Here is a 23,188-nt window from a genome sequence, read left to right as displayed (position 1 = left end):
TTCGTCTGTTTCAGTAGCTACGGAAACGTTCTGTCGTCTACCGCCACGCCGGTCTTCGACATCAGAATCACCGTTCTTAAGGCGTTGAAAACATTCTTAACACGTTCTTCAACCAATAGTTCCCACATCATTGGTCTTACTCAGTATTTTAAGAGCCACAGTCGCAGATTTCTTCATGTTAAAGCAGAAAACTAAAACTTCCAGCAAATGACGAGAATAACCTTATGATGCAATCACAAATCGGCTAATGTTTTTATGGCTTTATGTTTACAGACGCGTAAGCTTATTGTGTTGCACCTATGACCAACCACCCGAACACCACTTGCCGCTACTGCCGACTATTGCAAAACGGCGGAAGCAAAGTTGTAGACCTACATTACGTTCTATGGGTTGTGTTTACTCAGGCATCAAATGTTAACAATACACTTGTTGTATTTACTAAGTACAGAAGATTCATATCATATAAAATGTTCTTACCAATTACCAGACCTCTACACATTAGTGTAATTAAGATTCCGTAATTATTTTCTTCGTAACTTTTTCACAAGTGCATATTTCCACACATCTCTATGTCAGAAATTACTGTTTATGGTTAAAATTTACGTGTTAAAATATGTTTCAATTAGACTCTTACGTTTCACCTAAGAGGTTTTTTTAGGTATCTCAGTGTATATAACGAGATACGAGGTCTGCTCAAAAAATTCCAGAACTTTGTCTACAAAACTTTTCTAAGCTTACCTTTCATTTACTGCGCATGGTCTTCTTCGAAATAGTCTCCTTGACAATTGATACAACGCTCCCGACGCCATTTCCACTTCCGGGAGCAGTGTTGGTACGCCTCTTGCTGGATCTCGCGAAGCAGGGTCTACAAATTTTCTTTTACGTCGTCTATCGTTGAACATTTTCGTCCTTCCAACGGCAAACGCCGCAGGGACCAAGTCTGGAGAGTACAGAGCATGACGCAGCGCAGTCATTTCGTTTTTTGTGCAATAGTCAGGCACCAACAAGGATGAATTTGCGGGTGCGTGATCGTGATGCATAGGCCATGAACTGTCTCTTCACATTTCAGGCCGTTTCCTTCTCAAATTTTCTCCCAGGCGTCGCAAAACTTCCCGATAGTAGTATCGATTAACAACTTATCCCTGTTGTACGAATTCATGACGAACTAATCCTTCAAGGTCAAACAAAACTAACAGCATGGTTCTGACATTTGACATAATCTGATGAACTTTTTTTCGTCATGGAGAACCTTCCCCGACCCATTGTGGAGATTGAACCTTGGTCTCAACAACATAACCGTAGACCCCCGTCTCGGCACCAACTATGATTCTCTTCAGGGACATCTCGTTCTCATTCGCGCAATCCAAAAGCTCTTCACAAATTGCGAGGCGATGGTCCATCTGGTCTTCACTCATGAACCGTGGGACGAACTTGGTGGCAACACGGTGCATTCTAAGAAGCTGTGTCAGGATTACATGACATGATCCAACTGAAATGTTACGTCCTTTTGCAGTCTCCCGGATGGCCAGTCTTCGATTGGCACGCACAGTTTCATTGAAGTTCTTGACACGAGCGTCGTCGGTAGACGTCGAACATGTGTCATTTTTAAGTTCCGTCCGGCCATTCTTAAGTTGTGTGAGCCGCTCAAAACACCGAGTACGGCTTAAGCACTCATTACTGTAGGCTTCCTGCATCATTTGGCGGGTCTCTGTAAAGGTTTTCCTGAGTTTCACGCAAGATTCAATGCAGACGCGTTGTTCCTCTAACTCTGCAAAGTATGTTACGAATATAATTAGTAGTAAAGGAGTTATATATTAAAAAGTGATGCCTGGTGTTTTACTGAATGAACAACGAAAATGTACACACGATATTTTTTTTCCTTTCAGCATTTTGTGGGGGTATCAATAAAAAAAAAGTTTCTTAAAGGTTTGAAATTACGTGTGAAGTTTGCTGGAAGTCCCTAATACTAATATTATACTAATACTGGATGAATAATATCCGGGTATTTGAATACAAACACAGAGTTCCTAATTGTAGTACTTGCCTTACTGTGTAAAACTTTTGACATAAGATTATACCTCTTAATGAGTAGACGACGACAGTATTTCAAATTTTTAAATTCGATTAATAATTACGCTAAATACTGGACATCATATTATTGTTGGCACTGGAAGACGCTACATAGTCAGCTTGCAACTGGTACCTGCTTCCTGCGGTTTAGTAATACAGGTGGGCTGTTTGTATGGCTGTGTAGTGAAAAGCCACTTACTGCTTACTAGACTATTGGCCATTAAAATTGCTACACCACGAAGATGACGTGCTACAGACGCGAAATTTAACCGATAGGAAGAAAATGCTGTGATATGCAAATGATTAGCTTTTCAGAGAATCCACACTAGGTTGGCGCCGGTGGCGACACCAACAACGTGCTGATAGGAGGAAAGTTTCCAACCGATTTCTCATACACAAACAGAAGTTGAAGGCATTGCCTGGTGAAACGTAGTTGTGATGCCTCGTGTAAGGAGGAGAAATGCATACCATCACGTTTCCGACTTGATAAAGGTCGGATTGTAGCCTATCGCGATAGCGGTTTAACGGATCGCGACATTGCTGCTCGCCTTGGTCGAGATCCAATGACTGTTAGCAGAATATGGAATCGGTGGGTTCAGGACGGAAATACGGAACGCCGTGCTGGATCGCAACGGCCTCTTATTACTAGCAGTGGAGATGACAGGCATCTTATCCGCACGGCTGTAACGGATCGTGCAGCCACGTCTCGATCTCAGAGTCAACAGATGGGAACGTTTGCAAGACAACAACCATCTGCACGAACAGTTCGACAACGTTTGCAGCAGCTCGGAGACCGTGGCTGCGGTTACCCTTGACGCTGCATCACAGATAGAAACGCCTGCGATGGTGTACTCAACGACAAACCTGGATGCACGAATGGCAAAACGTCATTTTTCGGGTAAATCCAGATCCTGTTTATAGCATCATGATGGTCGCATCCGTGTTTGGCGACATCGCGGTGAATGCATATTGGAAGCGTGTATTCGTCATCGCCATACTAGCGTATCACCTGGCGTGATGGTATGGGGTGCCATTGGTTACACGTCTCGGTCACCTCTTGTTCGCATTGACTGCACTTTGAACAGTGGACGTTACATTTCAGATGTGTTGCGACCCGTGGCTCTACCCTTCATTCGATCCCTGCGAAACCATACATTTCAGCAAGATAATGCACGACCGAATGCTGCAGGCCCTGTACGGGCCTTTCTGTATACAGAAAATGTTCGACTGCTGCCCTGGCCAGCACATTCTCGAGATCTCTCACCAATTGAAAACTTCTGATCAATGGTGGCCGAGCAACTGGCTCGTCAGAATTCGCCAGTCACTACTCTTGATGAACTGTGGTATCGTGTTGAAGCTATGGGCAGCTGTACCTGTACACGCCATCCAAGCTCTGTTTGACTCAATGCCCAGGCGTATCAAGGCCGTTATTACGGCCAGAGATGGTTGTTCTGGGTACGGATTTCTCAGGATCTATCCACCGAAATTGCGTGAAAATGTAATCATATGCCAGTTCTAGTATAATACATTTGTCCAATGAATACCCGTTTATCATCTGTATCTCTTGTTGGTGTAGCAATTTTAATGGCCAGTAGTGTAATATAGACTGCTCTTGCTTTGCTCTAGATGACGGCGCCGTCGCGCGTCATGTTTCTGTGCTCGTGCCTGTTCATGTTGGGGATGCCCTTCCTCCGCCTGTCGTGCCACACGGAGGCCGAAGACGTCGTCGCCGTCTTCATCATGCTCACCACCGCTCCCTACTTCCTCTTCTTCTGCAGGTGAGCAAGCATGCGAGCTGGAACGCCAGTAAAATCTCGACGACCACTCTTGTGCCACTGCGAGCTAATCCTACAAACCTTGACTTCATGGAATGTAACATGGCTTTATAACAAGTTCCATAAGATCGGATGATGGCAGCATAAGACTGTTGAAACAGGTAGTCTTACAGAATAAACGTGTCTATGCGGCATACGGAGTGTGTTCGCCATTTCCAACCGTCCCGATCGCCCCACAGCACATCATATGTACCTTACATAATACTATAATGTTGTAAGGTACCCCTTATTAGCAGATAAGAGTGCATTTTACTTTAGTTCCAGTTTTGCTATTTCACATACGTGAATGTATCAGCGCCGCAGTACGTTCAGAATCAGAAGCGAGCGGTAGGTTCTCACGCTGGCTAGCAGAGGCTGTTGGCCGGTGCGTTGAGGTGCTGATGCGGAAATCGCTCGTAACATCAGCAAAGAGATACGTAGGGAAAGTACATTTATTCTGGCGCGAATCAAGTAATTGTTATTGCTAAATATTTGCTAACAAAAGTTACCTTTTACCATTCATATATTGTCCGCACCCGGTAGCTGAGTGGTTGCCGGCACGGTAACTCGGCGTGTTCGGTCAGAGAGCCGGTTGGCCTCTGTAATAAAAAACACTGAGTGGATCTACAAACGAACTTGAACGGATGTCATGTGACGTCCACAACGACCAAACACAACGATCGAAAAAAAAAAGTGGTCAGCGCGAGAGAATATCAATCCTGAGGGTCCGGGTTCGATTCCCGGCTGGGTTGGAGACTTTCTCCGCTCAGGGACTGGGTGTTGTGTTGTCCTAATCATCATCATTTCATCCCCATCGACGCGCAAGTCGCCGAAGTGGCGTCAAATCGAAATACCTGCACCTGACGAACGGTCTATCCAACGGGAGGCCCTAGTCACACGATATTTACATTTACTCATACATTAGGAGGAGTCTAGTAGTCATGAATACAATTCTAAAAATGTTCAAATGTGTGTGAAAACTCATGGAACTTAACTGCTAAGGTTAGCAGTCCCTAAGTTTACACACTACTTAACCTAAATTATCCTAAGGACAAACACACACACCCATGCCCGAGGGAGGACTCGAACCTCCGCCGGGACCAGCCGCACAGTCCATGACTGCAGCGCCTGAGACCGCTCCGCTAATCCTGCGCGGCTAAATACCATACTATCTTTCAGTAATTTTACAATGCCAGGAACCGTTCATGTTAATAAATAAATAAAACTTTGGCATAACCGAAGATGTGCGACCTTATACGAACTATACCGACTGTACGCTGAAGCTATAGACTGTGCTCCATAGTCGGCAGTCGTCGATAGGATGCCTTTAGATCTAGTCATGTGGTAGACCATGTCCTCGTACTGGTAACAGCTTATAATCAGGGTGAACAAATAAACACACTGTAATGGCATCCTGTAAAAAAAATTATTTGCCCATACTTAAAACATAGACAGTAGTAGCATGCTTTCAAAATCCGACATAAAAGGACATAAAACTAAGAGAGCATCTTCACACACAAATAGAAAGATTTCCTACGCGGTGGCTCACTAAGTCATTCAAGGGCGGACTGGGCTGAATTATCGCAAAACTTGGGTGGGAAAGTGTGGCCACTTATACCTTCTGCCTATAATACCACCATCTACAGACTCACCAGCTAAACTGGAAGTTTAGACAAACATTGCAATAAATACTAAATCAAATATAAATTTAGAAGGGGCAGCTAATCAAATTTTTACTGACATTAATAAGTGGTTCATAGCCAATTCACTGTCATTAAACTTTGGAAAGACTCACCATATGCAGTTCAGAACTTCCAAGAGATTTCCTTCTAGTGTGTGTATAAAATATGATGACATGGCAATAGGAGAAGTTGAGAGTGTAAAATTCATGGGATTACAACTTGATAATAACAACGACATTACAAAAAAATGGTTCAAATGGCTCTGACCACTATGGGACTCAACTGCTGTGGTCATTAGTCCCGTAGAACTTAGAACTACTTAAACCTAACTAACCTAAGGACATCACACACATCCATGCCCGAGGCAGGATTCGAACCTGGGACCGCAGCAGTCGCACGGTTTCGGACTGCGCGCCTAGAACCGCGAGACCACCGCGGCCGGCAACGACATAACAACGAACTGCTAAAGCGCCTAAACAAGTACGTGTTTTTGCATAAGAGATATAAATATAAAAAACTGGCATATTTTGCTTATTTTCACTCCATTATGTCATACGGTATCATATTTTTGGGTAACTCCACAAACAGAGAAAAAATTTTTAGATTACAGAAGCGTGTAGTAAGAGTAATGTGTAGTGTAAATCCAAGAACATCATGTCGCAACCTATTCAAAGAATTGGGCATACTAACCACAGCTTCTCAATATATTTATCCCTCAATGACGTTTGTTGTAAATAATATACCTCTTTTTCCAACTGACTGCTTAGTACACAGTATCAATACTAGAAATAAGAACAATATACATAAAGATTTAAAATCACATAATCTTGCCCAGAAAGGACTCCAGTATTCAGCAACACATATTTTCAATAAGTTACCAGGAACCATTAAGAGTTTAGTTTCAGACAAAGAACAATTTAAACATAATTTAAATTTTGTTGGTGGCCAACTCCTTCTATTCCATCCATTAATTTCTCAACAAGTTCAGTATACCATTTTAATAAAAATTTATTATACTTTAATTTTTGACAATACTTGGTTGTAGCAGCCAAGTAACTACCTAGTATGTGAATGATGGATGTATGGAAAGCAGATGTAAGTCTTAAGTCTGTAAATAGACGAACTTCAATTTTAAATGTTGTACATAATTTGACTGTTCTTCACTGAGGATCATTGAAATCAATAATTTACTTTAATTTTTGACAGTACTTGGTTGTAATAGCCAAGTAACTAGCTACTGTGTGTATGATGGATTTAATGAAAGCAGATGTAAGTATTAAACCTGTAAATATTATAAATTTAATTCATGTACTTAATTTTACTGTTTATTGACTAAGGATCATTAAAATTAACGAAACTCAAGTTTTGTTAATTACATTTTTTTAATGTGTTTATCTGACATGTTCCACACCCAGGAGGGTCCCCTCTTTTATGGGTCTATGAAATGAATAATTAATCTAATCTAATCTTAGTATGCATTTGAGGTTTTTGCAATGTGCTTCCTCACTATAGCACCGATTCTAAGGCTTTCCTCCTTTTGTCGTAGTTATTACTTTTACAAGTTTTAATGTTTTATTTGAAATGCAAATGTAAATACTGATAGACTAACATTCTTTCTGAAACTTACTTTCTCAAGTGATACCCATGATACTGAGAAACAAATATTCTAATTATACTTTACTTATGAAAACTGAAAGTAATTTCGTTTTCAGGGGCTTTAAGACAGTGGGACCCTTCGTGGTAATGATCTACAGGATGGTAATGGGTGACCTTCTTCGCTTTGTGTCGATTTACCTCGTTTTTGTCATGGGATTCTCTCAAGGTGATTTCAGATATCTATTTAATAAAATTAACTGGCATTCAGTAATTTGATCGTTTGATTATTACGCCTACTAACACACTATTCTTTCAGCTTTCTAGAAACACCCTAAAATTAACATTTTTTTGTATGGTTTACTTGCACAAATGATTTAGCCATGTGATGTAAGATACATATGCATTGTTTTCGTATGTAACTTAATTCGTTGAGCTGGATGCTAATTCTAGAGAATATTACAAGTCTCCATTTTTATGAAAACATACGGTCCGGCCGCAGTTTTACAATCTGACACAATAACATTCACGTTATTTTCATCTAGGAATTGAATCTCAATGTTTTGCAGCGTACTACATAATATTCCTGTCATTCGACAACCCGAATACCCCGGAAGGCGTGGACGACTCTGTCACCAACCCAATGCCCAGCCCAACGGAATCCATCATGGCGATGTTTCTCATGTCGCTAACAAATTTCGGCGATTACTTCGGAGCATTCGAGCGCACTGATCATGAGCTGGAAGCTAAGGTGAGTGTTGTAGAGCTTAAAATGTTGATCAGCTTATAATATGAGTCTACTCCAAACATGCATGTTAAACATGCACATGATGCTGAACGCTCAGCAACCAAGTGGCTTGTGCATACGGGACGCGTGACTCAACGTGGTATAAGGCCGAGTCCTACGTGAGCGACAGAAGCGAGCGACAGCGCGCGACAGCTTCAGGCAACAAAACACTACCGCAGGTGTAGTTATGGAAGTGTCCTACGTGAGCGACATCTGTGTCGCTGCCTGTCTCCCGCTGCAACTGGCGACGTTTGAATTCAAACGTGTTTGAATCTTGTCGCTGCAGCAAGCGCAAACAAAGAGCGACAGCCACGTGTCTTCTCAGCAAAGCAGGGGAGACGACGCTACGGCAGCTGTGAATTACTTAACATCCGATTTTAGGAAACTATTCGGTGAAACATTTGATTCTTCCGTAACCTATATCCTTAGGCCTTAAAGCGATCGCAGCGCGCTCCAGCAGCAGTTGGCTGTATCCGTGCTGAAAATCAGACTGTTTAAGGAATGGACGGTTAAAATTCCTGTCACCTCTACTAAAACGCAAATTTTCTCCCGTATCCATATGCCAGTCGTGTTGTTCTGTTTGCGGTATACATAAACAGTTTCTGAAATTATTTGTGTTGGAAGTGAAACGTGGATGATAAGCAGTTTAGACAGGAATGTGATGCTTCAGAAGATTGCTGAAGATTATATGGGTAGATGGCATAACTAATCAGAAGGTACGGAATAGAATTGGGGAGAAAAGAAATATGTGGCACAAGCTGACTAGAAGAACAGATCGGTTGGTAGGACATATTCTGAGATATCAAGGAATCACTAATTTAGTATTGGAGGGAGATACTGGGAGAGGGGGGGGGCGGTTTAAAAATCGCAGAAGGAGACCAAAAGATGAATACTGTTAGTAGATTAGAAGGATGTAGGTTGCAGTTAGTTACGCCGAGATGAGGTCTGCACAGAATAGAGTAGCATGCAGAGCTGCATCAAAACAGTCTTCGGACTGAAGAGCACAACAACACCACAAGCCTTGTACTACGTTGACATAGAGAGGAGCAGCGTGTGACAGCGCTCCAGTCAGAATATTGGGATGTCACTTATATTATTCTCCTCCCTTCAGCTCGGGTGTTAACACGACAGTGTTGCTAATCTAACAAGGTGTCTTCAGCCAGGTGTTCACTTCGCACTTTCGGGCTACATATGTAGTAGAGGGGTATGAAAGGGAATCATTGGTTGGGAAGGGAGTGAGACAGGGTTTTAACCTATCCCCGATGGTATTCAATCTGTATATTGAGCAAGCATTAAAGGAAACCAAAAAAAAATTCGGAGTAGGAATTAAAATCCACGGAGAAGAAATAAAAACTTTGAGGTTCGCCGATGACATTGTAATTCTGCCAGAGACAGCAAAGGGCCTGGAAGAGCAGTTTAATGGAATGGACAGTGTCTTGAAAGGAGGATATAAGATGAACATCAACAAAAGGAAAACGAGGATAATGGAAATGTAGTCGAAATAAATCGGGTGATGCTGAGGGAATTAGATTAGAAAATGATATGCTTAAGGTAGTAAATGAGTTTTGCTATTTGGGGAGCAAAATAACTGTTGATGGTCGAAGTAGAGAGGATATAAAATGTAGACTGGCAATGGCAAGAAAAGCGTTTCTGAACAAGAAAAATTTGTTAACAGCGAATATAGATTTAAGTGTCAGGAAGTCGTTTCTGAAAGTATTTGTAGGGAGTGTAGCCATGTATTGACGTGAAACGTGGACGATAAGTAGTTTATACAAGAAGAGAATAGAAGCCTACGAAATGTGGTGCTACAGAAAAATGCTGAAGATGGGTACATCACATAACTAATGAGGAGGTACTGAATAGAATTGGGAAGAGAAGAGAAATTTGTAGCACGACTAGAAAAAGGGATCGGTTGGTAGGACATATTCTGAGGCATCAAGGGATCACCAATTTAGTATTGGAGGGCAGCGTGGAGGGTAAAAACCGTAGAGGGAGACCAAGAGATGAATACACTAAACAGATTCAGAAAGATGTAGGTTGCAGTAGGTACTGGGAACTGAAGAAGCTTGCACAGGATAGAGCAGCATGAAGAGATGCATCAAACCAGTCTCAGGACTGAAGACCACAACAACAACAAAATGTAGTTGCCACAAATGTTGTCATTATAAAGAAGCACGAGATATGGAAAAAAAGAATTGATATTACTCAGTGAGTATTTATCGATTAAGATTTTGGATTTGGATTGATTTGTGGAAAGAGACCAAACAGCGAGGTCATCGGTCTCATTGGATTAGGGAAGGACGCGGAAGGAAGTCGGCCGTACCCTATCAAAGGAATCATCCCTTTCTTTGCCTGAAGCGATTTAGGAAAATCACGGGACACCTAAATCAGGATAGGCGGACACGGGATTGAACCGTCGTCCTCACGAATGCGAGTCCAGTGTGTGCTAACCACTGCGCCACCTCGCTCGGTCTCCATGAAGATGTCATCTCTATAACACATCACTGAAACCATTCTTCAAGATGTGGACACCAACACGACAGTGACTCAGACATGAATATAAAATAAAATTTCTGTTGTAAGACAGCCACCGTTTCGTCCATCGTGAGACATGAACAGAAGACCTTTCCAACATTCTAGGAAAATACTACAAGGCAGCTGATTCGGAAATGTGCACCGAAACTACTCGTGAATTGCACAATTTATTGGCTTTCTGAACGTGCCCACACAGCCGTCTCAACACTACAAATGTTATACTACAGTCTGTTTTGCCAGTACAAAGTACATGTTAGTTTAAGTCGTGCTCTCGCCCGAATTTGCATAGGCTTAAAACGAAGGTCCGATTCCGACATAAAACAAATTTTACATCAGCAGCATACTGAAACGAGTAAATAAGACGAAAACGTAACACAGGATGTACGGGATACAGAGATGCAGCATGCTGTAAAAATCCTACTGGTAACACAACAGGAAGACGAAAACGTAACACAGGATGTACGGGATACAGAGATGCAGCATGCTGTAAAAATCCTACTGGTAACACAACAGGAAATGATGTATCGCCATTGGTACACATCTGGGATATTCCCAGTTCAGTCGACATTAATGACTGTAGAGGGAAAAGTAGCCCAAAACGGCAGAGAAGGGTACAATGGCATAGAGGCTTGCTTTTTTTTTTTTAATTTGGCAGCTGACAGGATCCCAGTCTTTGGTTTCCGTGATTGCTTGTGGTGGCTACACTTTTCCCACAACCAATTAGTCTTTACCTGCTTCTATTTGGTGAGCTGCAATGCAGGAAACCATTTTCGAAGTCAACGGAACAAATATTTCTGTTAGGAATCTTCTAAAACTGTGCAGTATTCGTTATTTGTGTGGAAGATTTACTGTTAGCGGGAGATCTTATAAAGATACGTTTTTAACTCTGTAGCAAAGTTTAAAATTGTGTGTATGTTACCTTTTAAGATTACGACCAAAGAGGGCAAAAGGACACAGGACTACGTTGCTTTTGCACTGTTGTGTCACATACCTCACCGATTACTCAAACGCAGCGTAACTGTTTATAAAAAGCCTATTAGAAGTTAAAAACAGTAAGATTCTATGTTTTAAGATTCTATGTTGCTAGAAAAAATTGACCATAAATTTTGGTATATTTAACTAAAATGTGTTGTTAATTTGTTACGATTACAGTTCTAACACTTAAATAAAGGTACTATATGTATTTGTGCTATAAGTTATGCTTATACTAACAATTTAATAGCAAAAATAAAGCAATAACTCTGCTACGAGAAAATGTGTTTATTTTGCTCTGCCAAGTAGCCCAAGATGACACACAATTTACTGAAATTGTGTATTCATAACGAAACTAATTATTTTATTCTGAGTTCTTAATGCATATGCTACTCTAGAAATGTCAGTCGAATGTGAAATTGCATTTATATAATTGTAATTGGCATACATGAGATGTGAAAGACAATTAACTTTTTAGTATGTCATTTTGGGTCACTCCCTATCTAAGTTAACAATAAAATGATGTTTTATCTTTCCTTTAAGAATTGTGTCAAAAGGATGCGTAAAGTTCAATGTGAAGTGCGTCACTTCAGCTTACTGTGTTTGAATGCACGGCCTCTTGCGCGAAAAAGGCCCTCGGTTTATGGTCTTAAGGCGCGTTTACATTGAGCTCAGAACATGTTTTTGTTCGGAACATTGTGTGCAACTTGTACCCTCAACTTTTTGGCAACATTGTTCGTTGTTCGCATTCCCGTTTACACTAGCGACCAACATTTCTACGTATTCGCATAGTCTGCTGCCGTGAACTGATAGGTTACTTTGTGTATTCACATCAAGAGATACGCTATGTCAAGTCAAGAGGAAGAATTAATGACATTTGGTGCTGCATTAATAATACTTAACGAAATAGACAGAAAAAGAAAACAATGTAGTCGTCGTCGGTGGACCAAAACATACTATAGAAGACGTGGCGGGAATGACATGCTTTGTGAGCTGAATTTGGAAGACGGGTCTGGCTTTCGCAACTTCAGTACGATGTCGCCGTCAGATTTTGAAATGTTGTTGAATATTATAGGACGAGTTGTTTCAAAGAAAGTCACAAATTTCAGAAAAGTAATCCCTGTGAACCAAAGACTTGCTGTTACTCTTCGTTTTCTGGCATCAGGAGAGTCCTATCAATGCCAGCCATATCTCAAATAGTTCCACATCATCCAGGAAACGTAGATATTTAAATCCAAACCACTTCGTTTCGTAAAGTGTGTCAGTGCCACATACAGATTTTTTACTTTCCTCTATTTTTCTTTTCTCTCGTCAGTACTGAGAAAGGAGAGATTTATTTTTTTTGTCCACGTCACTGCTGCTGGTGCCAAGCGCCGCAGCAACTTTTTGTAATAAATCATGTTTGAGTTTAGTATTTTTGTAACCTGCGCAACGTACATTCCACAGGCACTCATCTGCCTCATAGAGCGACATCAGCTGGAAAGTTTTGTCTCGTGACCACTCCATTTCAAATAAAAATGAAGAGACGTAAAATAAACGCACCACTACACTCCAGCAAAAGAAACACCAAAACACTCACTCAGAGCAAACGAACAGTAGCGCTGCGTAGCGGAATTTAGTGGCAGCAGGCCACGAGCAATGTTTCTTTGATCTCTACCGACACAGCTGTAGAATACTGATTTTGTGTTGCGAACATGTTGCCAACATGTTGCGGACATCGGTAGTCCATTACTAGTCACGAACAATGTTGCGAACTCAGTGTAAACGAGGCTTTAGAGAACTGATGAATGGTGTTTGATTACAATCCGCCTGTACACACAGCTGCTGTTCGTGATCTACATGGCGATCGTGGCCATCTTACTGGTGAACATGCTGATCGCCATGATGGGGAACACGTACCAGAAGATCGCAGAGACGCGCAATGAGTGGCAGCGACAGGTAAGGGCCAGAGCGCTACCCGCCAGAGGAAGCAAATGTTCGCCCCGCTGTGACGTCACTTTGTGTTGCAGTGGGCGCGCATCGTGCTGGTCGTGGAGAGAGGAGTCAGTCCGGCGGAGCGGCTCAAGAAGCTCATGTGGTACTCGCAGCCCATGTCCGACGGCCGGCGCGCACTCGTACTCAGGCTGCACCAGACGGTACGCCAGCAGAAGTTACATGTCATCTGGCACCTATGAAAAAATGAAATGATCGTATGGCAGGGCTTCCCAACCTTTTCAGTTGGCGGACCCCTTCTTCAGTCAAAAATATATGGCGGACCCTTAGTCAGTCAAAATCCCTGTAACTTTAAATTTCAGAGCGAAACCCAAGCGAACTGAAAGCTTCTTAATGCAAGTACTATTTTCCCACGTGAGAGCCACCTCACTTCCGTGTGGAGAAACAGGGAACGATGAAGGCTTCCTATATCTTCACACAGTATTGTGAAAAGTCTTGACTCCAACGGCCTTGATTTTACGTAGTTAATGATTTGAATGGATTCGTCTAAAACTTTGTTGAACGAAACAGGCATTTGTTTCGTAGCTAAAGCGTATTTGTGGAGAGCACAGCGACTACTGCTGCAATTCTTGGCGTTTTCTTTTATTTTCGTTATTGCTCCGACTGTAGGACCGGTCATAGCTTTTACACCATCTGTGCACACATCTATGCAATTAGACCATGAAACTTCGTTAGTCCTCAAAAAATCATCCAACAGACGGAATGTTTCCGCACCTGTTGTGTTGGCAGGTCTTCACAATAAGGCGTCCTCCTCAAAACATCCAGAATATTCATAACGGACAAAAGCCAATAAAATCGCTAATCCTGCAACATCAGTGGATTCATCTACCTGCAGAGAAAATGAATGGTGTTGGATGCGAGAAACAAGTATGTCTTTCACATCATTGACATGTCAACAATGCGCCTCTTGACAGTATTGTTTGATAATGGCACCGAAGATACAAGCTTTACTGCCTTTTCGTCTAGCATGCAAGAAATAATATCATTAACACACAGCTTTATGAGATTTTCTACAATGGTATGAGCTTCGCCTCTTTTTGCCACTCGATAACCTGCAAATCCGAGTGAGTACCTTCAAAATGGTGTCGCAATTTAACTGGAACCATTGAACTGTTCGGAAGGACTCGCGCAAAATACACACTGAGCTTTACCTTCCTTTGTCTCCATAAAGCCCATTTCTAAATAGCTTTTGTTGTACTTAGCTTCTTGGTTATTCCACTTCCACAGGATATTGCAACCAATGGAGTACTTTCAGCATTTACACATAATAAATCCGGCTGTGGAGCTTCTTGTGATTGTTCTTCCTTTGGTCGTTCTCCCACCTCATTCATTTCAACTGGAAACTTCCCTTGTTGTGAAGGCGATGGAGAAACTGCACCCTTCTTCAATGATCCTGACTTCAGCCACTAATCCATGTTAGAAGTAATAAACTGGTCAAAAATCGACTTATGAAATAGGTAGTGCACTGACAAAGCAAGTTTAACATTTAATGATGCCTGGGGCCGCATACGTGCCAGCGAGCGCTGTGACTGGCCGGTAAAGCTCGCTCCGCGCATGCGTAAAAGGTTTCAGTGCATCTACCGCCGTGAGCCGGCGCACAAACGACCCCCGTATTCTTGCGAAACAGTCGATCAGAGAAGCCGCATTCCCCGGCACTAAACTGTTTATCCGTTCTCACTTAGGAACTGCAAACGCTGCTTGGGAATACGACCTGAAGTACACATGTTTTTCAGACGAAAAAAAAAAAAATAGTGATGAATTTGATTTTCACATTTTTATTCAATAATTTTACTCATTTTTTTACACTAATTGGTGAAAGGTGGCCGCGGACGCCCAAGAAAGAGCCAGCGGACCACACGTTGGGAAGCCCTAATCGTATGGCATTGTTGCCCGGGAGGACCCATGCGGGGAAGTTCGGCCGCCGTATTGCAAGTTCTTTTTAGTCGACGCCACTTCGGCGACTTGCATGCGTCAATGATGATGAAATACACACAACACTCAATCATCAGAGAAAATCACTGACCCTGCCGGGACTCAAACCCGGGACGCCATGCGCGGGAAGCGAGAACGCTACCGCAAGACCCCGAGTTGCGGACGTCTGGTACCTATGTTCCAGGGTGACTACAGACTTTACCCACTTACCAAACTGCCAATGAGATGGCTGATGTTTGCTTCCCTTGTTGCACACACACACTGCGCCCCTCCCCCTCTCACAGCAGACATCGCATGCTGCGACTATACAGGGTGTCAATAAAGTCCCGCTATTGCTTTTTAAGTCATAACTTGGAGACAGGTAATTGTGGTTTTTTGTAAAACGTTTAGCAACTCTCCATATTTTCATTTGTCCTTTGTTGTGGATTTGGCTTGGAGTGCATCAAAATGGCGATAGGTCGCAGTTCGTAGTAATAGATGCCAAATCATCGAGTAAAACTGAAGTTATATCAGGTGTTCCTCAGGGAAGCGTCCTCGCACCTCTGCTGTTCCTGATCTATATAAATGACCTGGGTGACAATCTGAGCAGTTCGCTTAAGTTGTTCGCAGATAATGCTGTAATTTGCCGTCTAGTAAGGTCATCCGAAAACCAGTATCAGTTACAAAGCGATTTAGAAAATATTGCTGTATGGTGTGGCAGGTGGCAGTTGACGCTAAATAACGAAAAGTGTGAGGTGATCCACATGATTTCCAAAAGGAATCCGTTGGAGTTCGATTACTCGATAAATAGTACAATTCTCAAGGCAGGCAATTCAACTAAGCACCTGGGTGTTAAAATTACGAACAACTTCAGTTGGAAACACCACATAGATAATATTGTGGGGAAGGCGAGCCAAAGGTTGCGTTACATTGGCAGGACACTTAGAAGATGCAACAAGTCCACTAAAGAGACAGCTTTCACTACACTCGTTCGTCCTCTGTTAGAATATTGCTGTGCGGTGTGGGATCCTTACCAGGTGGGATTGACGGAGGACATCGAAAGGGTGCTAAAAAGGGCAGCTCGTTTTGTATTATCACGTAATAGGGGAGAGAATGTGGCAGATATGATACGCGAGTTGGGATGGAAGTCATTAAAGCAAAGACGTTTTTCGTCGCGGCGAGATCTATTTACGAAATTTCAGTCAGCTACTTTCTCTTCCGAATGCGAAAATATGGTAGAGAGATAGTATGATTGTGGTTCGATGAACCCTCTGCCAAGCACTTAAATGTGAATTGCAGAGTAATCATGTGGATGTAGATGTAGATGTAGATCAGTGGCAGGTTGCGTGGACAATTTCTTACATATTACGCTCCTGTTGCATTTTTGGTGTTGTTCTTCTTCTTATGAATGCCAATTTGCGGTTCTTTCCCACATTCCACAGCACTATGTACTGAATGCATGTTTCAATGCAATGTTTCGGTTTCTGTTGCAAATTGTCATTCATAAGAAGAAGAACCAACACCAAAAATGTAACAGGAGCGTTGTTGTTGTTGTTGTGGTCTTCAGTCCTGAGACTGGTTGGATGCAGCTCTCCTTGCTACTCTATACTGTGCAAGCTTCTTCATCTCCCAGTACCTACTGCAACCTACATCCTTCAGAATCTGCTTAGTGTATTCATCTCTTGGTCTCCCTCTACGATTTTTACCCTCCACGCTGCACTCCAATACTAAATGGGTGATCCATTGATGCCTCAGAACATGTCCTAACAACCGATCCCTTCTTCTGGTCAAGTTGTGCCATAAACGTCTCTTCTCCCGAATCCTATTCAATACTTCCTCATTAGTTATGTGATCTACCCATATAATCTTCAGCATTCTTCTGTAACAGCACATTTCGAAAGCTTCTATTCTCTTCTTGTCCAAACTATTTATCGTTTATGTTTCACTTCCATACATGACTACACTCCATACAAATACTTTCAGAAACGACTTCCTGACACTTAAATTTATACTCAATGTTAACAACTTTCTCTTTTTCAGAATTGCTTTCCTTGCCATTGCCAGTCTACATTTTATATCCTCCTTACTTCGACTATCATCAGTTATTTTGCTCCCAAATAGCAAAACTCCTTTACTACTTTAAGCATCTCATTTCCTAATCTAATTCCCTCAGCATCACCCGACTTAATTCGACTACATTCCATTATCCTCGTTTCGCTTTTGTTCATGTACATCTTATATCCTCCTTTCAAGACACTGTCCATTCCATTCAACTGCTCTTCCAAGTCCTTTGCTGTCTCTGACAGAATTACAATGTCATCAGCGAACCTCAAATATTTTATTTCTTCTCCATGGATTTTAATACCTACTCCGAATTTTTCTTTTGTTTCCTTTACTGCTTGCTCAATATACAGATTGAATAACATTGGGGTGAGGCTACATCCCTGTCTCACTCTCTTCCCAACGACTGCTTCCCTTTCATGTCCCTCGACTCTTATAACGGCCATCTGGTTTCTGTACAAATTGTAAATAGCCTTTCGCTCCCTGTATTTTACCCTTGCCACCTATAGAATTTGAAAGAGAGTATTCCAGTCAACATTGTCAAAAGCTTTCTCTAAGTCTACAAATGCTAGAAACGTAGGTTTGCCTTTCCTTAATCTTTCTTCTAAGATACGTTGTAAGGTCAGTATTGCCTCACGTGTTCCAGTATTTCTACGGAATCCAAACTGATCTTCCCCGAGGTCGGCTTCTACTAGTTTTTCCATTCGTCTGTAAAGAATTCGTGTTAGTATTTTGCAGCTGTGGCTTATTAAACTGATTGTTCGGTAATTTTCACATCTGTCAACACCTGCTTTCTTTGGGATTTGAATTATTATATTCTTCTTGAAGTCTGAGGGTATTTCGCCTGTTTCATACATCTTGTTCACCAAATGGTAGAGTTTCGTCAGGACTGGCTCTCTCAAGGCCGTCAGTAGTTCCAATGGAATGTTGTCTACTCCAGGGGCCTTGTTTCGACTCAGGTCTTTCAGTGCTCTGTCAAACTCTTCACACAGTATTGTATCTCCCATTTCATCTTCATCTACATTCTCTTCCATTTCCATAATATTGTCCTCAAGTACATCGCCTTTGTATAGACCCTCTATATACTCCTTCCACCTTTCTGCCTTCCCTTCTTTGCTTAGAACTGGATTTCCATCTGAGCTCTTGATGTTCGTGCAAGTGGTTCTCTTATCTCCAAAGGTCTCTTTAATTTTCCTGTAGGCAGTATCTATCTTACCCCTAGTGAGATAAGCCTCTACATTCTTACATTTATCCTCTAGCCAACCCTGCTTAGCGATTTTGCACTTCCTGTCGATCTCATTTTTTAGACGTTTGTATTCCTTTTTGCCTGCTTAATTTACTGCATTTTTATATTTTCTCCCTTCATCAATTAAATTCAATATTTCTTCTGTTACCGAAGGATTTTTACTAGCCCTCGTCTTTATACCTACTTGATCCTCTGCTGCCTTCACTACTTCATCTCTCAAAGCTACCCATTCTTCTTCTACTGTATTTCTGTCCGCCATTCTTGGCAATTGTTCCCTTATGCTCTCCCTGAAACTCTGTACAACCTCTGGTTCTTTCAGTTTATCCAGGTCCCATCTTCTTAAATTCCCATCTTTTTGCAGTTTCTTCAGTTTTAATCTGCAGGTCATAACCAATAGATTGTGGTCAGAGTCCACATCTGCCCCTGGAAATGTCTTACAATTTAAAACCTGGTTCCTAAATCTCTGTCTTACCATTATATAATCTATCTGATACCTTTTAGTATCTCCAGGGTTCTTCCATGTATACAACATTCTTTCATGATTCTTAAACCAAGTGTTAGCTATGATTAAGTTGTACTCTGTGCAAAATTCTACCAGGCGGCTTCCTCTTACATTTCTTAGCCCCAATCCATATTCACCTACTACGTTTCCTTCTCTCCCTTTTCCTACACTCGAATTCCAGTCACCTGTGACTATTAAATTTTCGTGTCCCTTCACTATCTGAATAATTTCTTTTATTTCATCATACATTTCTTCAATTTCTTCGTCATCTGCAGAGCTAGTTGGCATATAAACTTGTACTACTGTAGTGGGTGTGGGCTTTGTATCTATATTGGCCACAATAATGCGTTCACTATGCTGTTTGTAGTAGCTTACCCGCATACCTATTTTTCTATTCATTATTAAACCTACTCCTGCATTACCCCTATTTGATTTTGTGTTTATAACCCTGTAGTCACCTGACCAGAAGTCTTGTTCCTCCTGCCACCGAACTTCAGGAGCGTAATATGTAAGAAATTGTCCACGCAACCTGCCACTGATGATGCCTTGCAGAAAATAAAGGCGAAACTCGTATGGCACTAAAATTGTGTTTTATTCAGTTACTGTCAGACGGTCCATAAGTAAAAATTATCAATATATAATATTACACGCAACTGAGGAAGACAGGACTAAAAAAGTTGGAGATGGCTGATGTTTGCTACTCGTGTGTGTGTGTGTTTGAGGTTTACGGGCGCTAAACAGCGTGGTCATCAGCGCCCAAACGCATAGAAACAGGAACACAAGCGGCGAAGGGACGAAGACGGACGCCGATCAAGGAGAACGGCTAAAAGACACAGGCCTGACGCAGTTCCAAATGCGCACATACAGAGGCAAAACAAGAGGAGAAGAAACACACTAAAAAAGGAAAGGAAACACAAGGAAAAGAGAACAGATACTGAAGGGAAACAAGGAGGTAATCGTGACTGGCGGACCTCTTACCTAAAACCTGGGTGAGCCAGTCACCCAGCAGCACATTAAAACCTTCTCCCTAAAATCCGAGGCAACAGATTGGACAGGACACAAAACCGTTAGACCTTAACCACAGTCGCTGCGTCGTCTTGCAAAATAGAGGGCAAATCCGGTGGCAAGGAAACCACCGCCCTCTGGTCAGAGAATAAAAGACAGTCAAGTAAAATGTGGCGGACAGTAATCTGGACGCCACAAGCACTGCAGATTGGGGGGTCCTCCCGCCGGAGAAAAAAACCATGCGTGAAGGGACTGTGTCCAATGCGGAGGCGAGTGAGGAGAACCTCATCCCGCCTGTATGACTGGTAGGACGTACACCATGGTCGCGTAGTGGCCTTTACCAGACGCAGCTTATTGTCAGAAACTGCCAACCACTCCTCTTCCCATTGATGCATAACACGAAAACGCAAAAGGGAGGTTACAGCATGGAGGGGGACGGCACATTCAACAACGTGAGGGAGGGAACATGCATCTTTGGCAGCCACATCCGCCAGTTCGTTTCCCCTAATACCCACGTGCTCCGGCACCCAGCAGAAAGAAACCTCCTTCCCCTGCCGTTGCAGGTGGAGTAGGGCATCATGGATGTTCTGGACGACCGTATCCGCTGGGTACAAGTGTTGTATGGTCTGAAGGGCACTCAGGGAGTCAGAAAAGATGAGGAACTTAAGACTGCTAACACATCTCATCTGCTCCAATGCCCGCAAGATTGCAAACAATTCGGCATCGAGGATGGTAAACGCCGCAGGAAGCCGTAACTTGACGACTCGATCAGGGAAAACAACAGCACAACCAACAGAGTCCCCCTGTTTAGAGCCATTTGTGAATACAGGTACATGGTCCGGATGCTGGTTTAAAATATCGTAAAATAAGGAGGTAAAAACAAACGCCGGAGTGCAGTTCCTCCGGTTCTCCGACAAGTCTAGAAGGATGCTGGGCCTCTGGAGCAACCAGGGAGGCAGGCGAGTAAAACCTTGTCGTTGGGGGGCCACACGCTCCACACCAAGGGACTCAAGCAAATGCTTGGCACGAATCCCAAATGGTCTCGTTGCCCTGGGACGACTGGAAAAGAGACGTTCCATAGGCGGTCGGGCAACGGTAGGGTACGCAGGGGAGGTAGGACAGGCAAGGAAATGACACACCAGTCGCACCATGAGGAGTTTCCGCCGGATGGCGAGCGGCGGTTCCCCTGCCTCAGCACACAGCCTGGGGATGGGACTGGTACGGAAGGCACCAGTGGCCAGCCTGATACCCTCATGGTGTACTGCGTCAAGGATCTTCAGATACGAAGGCCTTGCTGACGCATACACGGTGCAAGCATAGTCAAGACGCGATCGGACGAAAGCCCTATGAAACTGCAGCAGACGCGCCCGATCTGCTCCCCAGGACCGATGGCTCAGACACTTCAAAATATTCAGTGCCTTCAGGGCCCGCACCTTGAGGTCTTTAAGGTGAGGCAACCACGACAACTTGGAATCAAAAGTGAGGCCCAGGAACCTCACAGTGTCTCTAAAAGGAAGAACGGTGTCCCTCAGACGCAATTCAGGGGAGGTAAAAAGACGCCGAGAACGATTAAAATGAACACACACAGATTTGTCTGCAGAAAAGGTAAAACCCGTCTTTGCAGTCCATGCCTCTAAGCGCTTTATCGTAAGCTGTAACTGCCGACTAGCACTGACAAGACTGGAGGAAGAACAGAAAACAGCAAAATCGTCCACAAACAAGGAGCATTGGGCAGGAGTCCGGATAGTGGACGTGATACTGTTAATAGCAACGGCAAAGAGGGTGACACTTAAAACGCTGCCCTGAGGAACACCATTCTCCTGCACGTACAAATCCGATAGCACATAACCAACCCGATACCGAAAGAGGCGGTGAGAAAGAAAGGACCGAATGAAGATGGGGAGACGGCCACGAAAGCCCCACTCATGGAGTAGATTGAGGATAAGGCGGCGCCAAGTAGTGTCATACGCCTTATTAATGTCAAAGAAGACCCCTAGACAATGCTGGTTACGTAGAAAGGCCTGCTGGATGGCGGCCTCAAGCAGGGTCAAGTTGTCTATAGTGGAACGACATCTCCGAAAGCCACACTGAGAGGGGCTAAGGAGCTGCCTGGTCTCGAGCAGCCAAACCAAGCGCCTGTTGACCATGCGTTCCAATGTCTTCCCGAAACAGCTCGTCAAGGCAATACTCCGATAACTACTGGGATGCGTTCGGTCCTTCCCTGGTTTGAGGAGGGGAATCAAAATTGCCTCCCTCCACGAGTCAGGGTACGTGCCAGATAACCATATCATATTGAAACAGTTCAGGAGAACTTCCTTGGATGGCAGCAACAGGTGCCGCAGCATGCTGTACCGGATTTGATCATGACCAGGCGCAGTATCATGAGCCACAGACAGCTCAGAATCCAGTTCCCACATTGTGAAGGGGCAGTTATAGGGTTCAGAATTTAGAGACCGGAAGTCCAAGTGACCCCTTTCGATGGCAGTGCGGTAGCGGCAGAAATCTGGATCACAGTTAATAGTGGCGGTAGATTCCGCAAAATGCATGGCCAGTGTCTGGGCAATGTCTCTCGGCGCCGTGAGGAGACATCCCTGATGCAGCAATGCCGTGACAGGTAGCTGGCTGAGTTTCCCGGAAATCCTCCTGATGGCTTCCCATACTTTCGTAGAACTAGTGGAGCGAGAGATGGAATTCAAGAACGATTGCCATGACCGTCGTTTGCTCTCTTTAATCACTCGCCGCGCTCTGGCCCTTGCCACCCGAAAGGCCGCAAGATTGTCAGCTGAGGGACAGCACTTGAAGCGGCACAGTGCTGCACGGCGGGCGCGGATGGCTGAGTGGCACTCAGTGGTCCACCAAGGGACAGGACGCCTCTTGGGATGACCGGATGACCGTGGGATTGATAATTCAGCAGCATGTGAGATCACGGCTGCAACATGGTCTACCCATTCGTGGACGCTGGCACGGTGTTCCAAAACAGCCAGTTGGCTGAAAAGTGTCCAGTCAGCTCTGCAAAGG

The 23,188-nt window shown here is 43.3% G+C and overlaps 1 protein-coding gene across 1 annotated transcript in view; it reads left to right on the top strand.

The window, feature by feature from the left end:
• LOC126356239 (transient receptor potential cation channel subfamily V member 5) overlaps positions 1-23,188 on the top strand; it is a 132,702-nt gene that overhangs the window by 99,489 nt on the left and 10,025 nt on the right. The window contains exons 12-16 of the mRNA XM_050007064.1: positions 3,697-3,848; positions 7,279-7,388; positions 7,729-7,910; positions 13,275-13,391; positions 13,463-13,588. Of these exons, the coding sequence (XP_049863021.1) occupies positions 3,697-3,848; positions 7,279-7,388; positions 7,729-7,910; positions 13,275-13,391; positions 13,463-13,588 (687 nt within the window). The remainder of the gene's footprint in view (positions 1-3,696; positions 3,849-7,278; positions 7,389-7,728; positions 7,911-13,274; positions 13,392-13,462; positions 13,589-23,188) is intronic.

Source organism: Schistocerca gregaria, chromosome 3 (assembly GCF_023897955.1).
Source record: "Schistocerca gregaria isolate iqSchGreg1 chromosome 3, iqSchGreg1.2, whole genome shotgun sequence".
Lineage (NCBI taxonomy): Eukaryota > Metazoa > Arthropoda > Insecta > Orthoptera > Acrididae > Schistocerca > Schistocerca gregaria.
Note: the sequence above shows the minus strand (reverse complement) of the source record. Positions and strands in the feature narration are given on the sequence as shown.